The 6,405-nt window shown below is 31.0% G+C and overlaps 1 protein-coding gene across 1 annotated transcript; it reads right to left on the reverse strand.

Moving 5' to 3' along the window:
• Positions 1-4,594: 4,594 nt before the first annotated feature.
• On the reverse strand, positions 4,595-6,180 carry LOC112452973 (zinc finger CCCH domain-containing protein 13-like; the record flags this gene model as incomplete). The annotated part of the gene is made up of 4 exons (XM_025013458.1): positions 4,595-5,104; positions 5,357-5,481; positions 5,671-5,826; positions 6,002-6,180. Coding segments are annotated over 4 exons (729 nt in total), but the record flags the coding sequence as incomplete, so codon positions are not given.
• Positions 6,181-6,405: the final 225 nt, after the last annotated feature.

Raw genomic sequence — 6,405 nt, forward strand, 5'->3', positions numbered from 1 at the left:
GTAGTAACTTACGATAATTCCTTCGCGTAAACGGAATTTTGTAGTAACTTACGATAACTTACTCTAGTAATTGTCACGTTTCTAAGATTTCGAGATAATGCCCTTTCGGCACATTGTCACGTTTCATAAATTTTGGGATTTTGACTTTTTGGGACAATATACGAGTTTTCAAATTTCGGTACATTTTTTTCGAGACTGTGCAAGTCCACCAATAATTATGAGAATAAATAAAATATATACGATTAACCCTTAAATGCCACCCGGGGTCCAGCGGACCCCAGACCCTTTACATCGATATATTTTCAAATGTTACCCCCAAAAATGGAGCTCATGCTCCCATTGATGATAGTTGAGTGATTGACCTACCCGTTTGTACACTTAGCAGTACAGTAGGTAAAGTAAGGGCGTTCTAGGCCAATTTGTGGTGGGGGGTATGACGTCACCGGCGTGGTGGAGATGATGTCATTGGCCTGAAGAGGGGATGACGTCATCTGCGTGGAGGGGATGGCGGCATGTTTGCATCATTAATTAAATAATTATATTAATTAAATTAGGTTATAAAAATTATATTAATTTATAGATTATAAATAATTAAATTAATTGAGTTAGGTTATGATTCATGTAATGATTCTTGTAACCTAATTTAATTAATTTAATTATTTATAACCTATAAATTAATATAATTTTTATAACCTAATTTAATTAATATAATTATTTAATTAATGATGGAAACATGCCGCCATCCCCTCCACGCAGATGACGTCATCCCCTCTTCACGCCGATGACGTCATCCCCACCACGCCGGTGACGTCATACCCCCCACGACAAACTGGCCTAGAACGCCCTTACTTTACCTACTCAGTACTCAGTTTACTTAATTTTTTATACTATGTTGAAATTGAAATTTTCACAATATAAGCATTTTATTCTCTTTTCTAAGCCTTGAACAACTTTTAAAATAATTTTCATAACTAAATATCAGAAAATCAATGAGTAAGGAGACATTTTTCATGTTGGGGTCTTTTCGACCCCATGTGTCATTTACGAGATTTTTGAGAGGTGTGGCATTTAAGGGTTAATACTAGCTTCTTTAATTTTTCAATATAAATTGAAAGATCTAAAAGGATTAGACGTTTATATTTCCGATGTAATATAATAATTTTTTTTTAATTTTGAGATATTAAACGTTTTAAACAATCAATTAACACATCTATTTCTAAATATCAGATATTTACTTGTCTATTTAACTGCACCAATTTCTTGATATTTAGATTACCGTTTATTTTCAAATATTTAGGACAGTAGAAACGGTTCCTATTATTTTTTATATCAAGATAAAAACATTTAGTAGATCATTCAAATATCATTTTAGATGTAAGAATCAGAAAATATTTTTAGAAAAGAAATATTGATCGCGTTACAAACATTTTCTAATTTTCTCTTACTTTATAAATTAGATAGAATCTTACATTATTAGGATCGAGGCTACAGGATATGATAATAATTTAGACATTGCTTATTTCAGACTTAGGTGTTACTTCATCAATAATTGTCATATATCGTTGAGTGTATACATACATATATACAGGATGTTCCAGGTCAGATCAATAAAATTACAGGGTTTTCTAAAAAATTGAATGTGGGGCAAAAAAAGTTTCTATAAACATAGGTCCGGAAACGTTTCATGCAGAGTTCGTCGAAAGACGTACGAACGAAGATCAAAGAGTAAAAAAGGGATAACGAGAAGGCTGCTCGTCAAAAGAAAAAAAAATTTCATTCAACAATTTATCCGCAGCATGCAGCTATTATTAGTGTCACTGTCACGTAAAACTTTAAACGCAATTTTCTCGAAACAGTGCTTTTAAAAATCGGTACCAGAAATATCTCGGAAACTAGTAAACCGATTTGCATGAAATTTTTTACAGTTACTCTCAATACACAATAGTTCTAAAAAATTCGAACTTGTAAAATAAATAAATAACTAATGGTTATAATGCGAAAAGCCCCTGTGAACTGATTTGTAGACAATTATGGTAAACATTTGTATTAAATATGAAATTAACCGAATAACGTTCTCAAGTTATCGTTACAGTTTAAAAAAAATGTTATTCTAAAAAATGGACACAATGATGTTAATACTCAATATAAAATACAATTCTTTATATCAAGATATTGTGCATATTGAATGTACTTAATAAACATACGTAACAACAATTTCATACCTCTATTAATTTATAACTTTTTACAATTCGCAACCCAAATTTTTCCTAATTTTTACTTCTGTCAGAGTCCTGTAATCTCTTAATAGTGTGAAACATTGGTTGCATCGCATTGGTTCTATGAATGTTAATTGAAATAAACAATAACTGACATTTTGAATAATCGCTCAATCTTCCGTTAGCTATTTATACAATAATATAATTAAAAATTAATTATATATGGTAAACTAAACTTTTGATAAAAAATTTTTTTTATTTTTTATACTAGCTTATATTTAAGAATAAACATGGCTACCAAATGTTGAAATTTTTTTGAAATGATAGCACTGATACTTTACACGCAGAGAACTAGGTACTAAACTAGAATCTGGGGATCAATCATGTATTTTTTCCCCTAGGACGTAAACGTGAAAAGTGGAGAGTTTATCTCTTTCTATTCAACACTAATAGAAAGAGATTATTATAGTTACATGAAACTTTTCACTTTTCACGTTTCCGCTCTAAGGATGAAAAAGTTATATACATGATTGCTACCCAGAACTCTTCTTCTTCTTCTTCTTTGTAATATGGCCTTTGAGCAGTACTGCTCTTAATATGGCCAGGACAAACCAATTGTCGTAAGGCGTATGAGCCGTAAGGCGTGTCTTAATTTTCAGTTGCACTGACTCAATAAATTTAATTGGACTCACAATGCAGACAGTAATAGTCGCAATACTTAAAAAAATTTTTTCCGGACAAAACACGTCCGAACTGATCCGTGCCCGTTGCGGCTCTGCTACCCAGAACTCGACTCATTCTACTCGCGAAGAAAAAGGGATGAGCGAGAGGGAGAATTGCGGTCAACTGTCCTTTTTTGTTGGGCTGCGTTCAGTAATTCAACCTATAGCGTTATAGGGGCTGCACACAATGAAAGGAACAGAAAACAGGGAACAGGGAATAAGGAATAACCGAATAAGGAACAGTTTAATATTAACATATGCATTGTTCACATGGCATGCAGAATATAGAATAAAATTTCATTACAGTTCCTCAACGCTATTTCTCTGTTCGTCTATTCTGTGTTAATAAATTACATATGTTAATAAATTTATATTAATATTGAACTGTATTTCCCATCTTTTTCCAATTTCTGATGTGTATCTCAAAATTAAAGTTTTTTATAAATTTTAAGTGATTTATATATATCTATAAAATAAGTAATTTATTCTATCGTTTTATGAAGTTCTGTTGCATGTAAATGTTCAATAAATGATCTAATTCTAATTGAACAACAATGTGTCAATTTTAAGGAACTCTATTTCATAGCTCCCTCTATTTTATGTAGCCTTGGTATGCACATACAATAATTCGACAGATAATAATTATTCCAGGATTAAAAATTAGTGCTCTGTCCTGGCCTATCCATATTTTATAAAAGACAACAAATTTATGTGATATACTTATCTACATATAATATTTTCTTATACACTTAACTGATAATTGTTCTCTTTAAAATATATTGATAACCAAGGAATAAATGCATTCAGATATCAAGAAGTTTGTAGATATTTTACTACTGTATCTATCATTGTTGCAGAATTTTTATATATTAATAATTGTTAAGAAAAAAATACTGTTTACTATCTCCGGTCTTTTTTCATATCATATTCATATTTATATCTTACTTATGTTTCGTATAATTTTTATAAATTTGTTACCTTTACATTAAAATAGAATATACATAATTATATGCACTTACCGCTACGATGCGCAGGAATAGAATTGTATACAATATCGATCTGTAAAATATAAATATATTTAAATTAATGTCTAAAATAATATTTCAAATTTCAATATTTTAAAAATTAATTATTACGTCACTATTATTAACTTCTTATTCTTAATTCTCTTTTACTCTTTTCATAAATTCTTAATTATTTGTAGTCTTCTAGCCTTTTAATTAAATATTTTATTTAAAAAATTACGTAACTCTACATAAAAAATATTTTCATATAAAAAAATTTAACCCTTAAATGCCACACCTTTCAAGAATCTCATAAATGACACATGGGATCTAAAAGACCCCAGCATGAAAAATATCTCCTTACTCATTGATTTTTTGATATTTAGTTATGAAAATTATTTTTAATGTTGTTCAAAGCTTAGAAAAGAGAATAAAATGCTTATATTGTTAAAATTTCAATTTCAACATAGTATAAAAGATTAAGTAAATTGAGTACTGCTAAGTGTACAACCGGGTAGGTCAATCACTCAACTATCATCAATGGGAGCATGAGCTCCATTTTTGGAGGGAACATTTGAAAATATATCATTTGTAAAGGGTCTGGGGTCCGCTGAACCCCGGGTGGCATTTAAGGGTTAATAATTATTTTCTATTCTTGTTTTACAGATATTGGATACTGATTTATTTTTATTTTACACAGATATGTACAATGTACAATACATAAATATTTTCTTTTTCTCTAGTCTTCCAGTCCTATCCTGAGATACAAAAATCATGAAGATTAAGCAGCGAAGAAAGAAGCAGCGGAGAATGAAGTAAAGAAAAGTAAAAAGCGCAAAGAAAATAATAAGAATGAAGAAAAGAAGAAACAATTTTTTATACTTTTTAAATTTTTATTTCAAATATAAATTTAGGTATATAAAAACAAGGGCTCCTCTGCGTCCTCTCGCTCTCCAACCCCCTCTGCGTCCTCTCGCTCTCCAATTTTCATTTAAACCCTCTCTGCGTCCTCTTCTTTCCCAAATTTCTGCCCAATCTGCCCAATCTCTTTTGCGTCCTCTTCTTCTTCCTATCCGTCCCCAACTTTCTCTGGGTCCTCTTCCTCTCTCTCCCCAACCACATCTGCGTGCTCTTCTTCCCTCTTCCCAACCTCCTTTGCGTCCTTATAATGATAAGGTAAAGAAATGTTGATTTAGTATTTTCTTCAAACTTATTCACTTTTTGTAAAAAATGTAATGCAAAAATGATCTTTTTAATTATTTTTAAATTCTCCTTTCTAGTATATATATATATATATATATATATATATATATATATATATATATATGTTTGTGTGTGTGTGTGTGTGTGTGTGTGTGTGTATATATATATATAACTTTATATATTCATGTTTTTTAATAACAAATTTTTTTACCGGAATCATCTGTATCTTTTTCCTTTTCCTCTTCATTTTCCACACTTTCGCGGTCCCTTTCTCTCCGTTTTCTTCCACGATCCCTTCTCTTTCGATCTCTTCTCTCTCGTTCTCTTTCTCGTTCTCTTTTTTTTCAATTATATATATATTTATAATTATTACACAGTTACGATTAAATAAATATCCTAATATTATTGAAATAATCCAAAATTGATTTAGATCCAAAAAAGATTTCGGATCAAAATTGAGTTTCTTTACATAAATGCTTGAGTTTCTTTACATATCTTGGAATTTACAAATAACAGTGTACTAACCTTTCCTTTCTTTTTCTTTCCTCTTCTGCCTCTATACTTCGTTTTCGTTCTTCACTTTTCTCTTCCTCTTCCACATTTTCTCGGTCCCTCTTTCTCCGTTTTCTTCCACAATCCCTTCTCTCTCGATCTCTTCTTTCTCGTTCTCTTTCTCGTTCTCTTTTTTTTTTTCAATTATATATATATTTATAATTATTACACAGTTACGATTAAATAAATATCCTAATATTATTGAAATAATCCAAAATTGATTTAGATTCAAAAAAGATTTCGGATCAAAATTGATGCTTGAGTTTCTTTACATTTTGGAATTTACAAATAACAGTGTACTAACCTTTCCCTTCTTTTTCTTTCCTCTTCCGCCTCTATACTTCGTTTTCGTTCTTCATTTTTCTCTTCCTCTTCCACATTTTCTCGGTCCCTCTCTCTCCGTTCTCTTTCACGATCTCTTTTTTTTCGATCTCTTCTCTCCTGATCTCTTCTCTCCTGTTCTCTTCTCTCGCGTTCTTTTTCCTGATCTTTGAATTTTAATTATATAGGGTAGACCGGGGACAAAAGTAACAGGGTACAGTTGTAACATCGTGAATATTTCTTAAACTATAAAAGGTACGTGTGTATGACCGCGAGGCGAAATCCGCTAGATAGAGCGGCATTTGTTCCTTAGTTCATTGCCGCCCCTCGCGGAACGTGTACGTGTGCAGGAGAAGAAATTACTTTTTTCCTTCCTGAAGTAAGTTT

The sequence above is a fragment of the Temnothorax curvispinosus genome, unplaced genomic scaffold (assembly GCF_003070985.1).
Source record: "Temnothorax curvispinosus isolate PA1 unplaced genomic scaffold, ASM307098v1 QBEX01003894.1, whole genome shotgun sequence".
NCBI lineage: Eukaryota > Metazoa > Arthropoda > Insecta > Hymenoptera > Formicidae > Temnothorax > Temnothorax curvispinosus.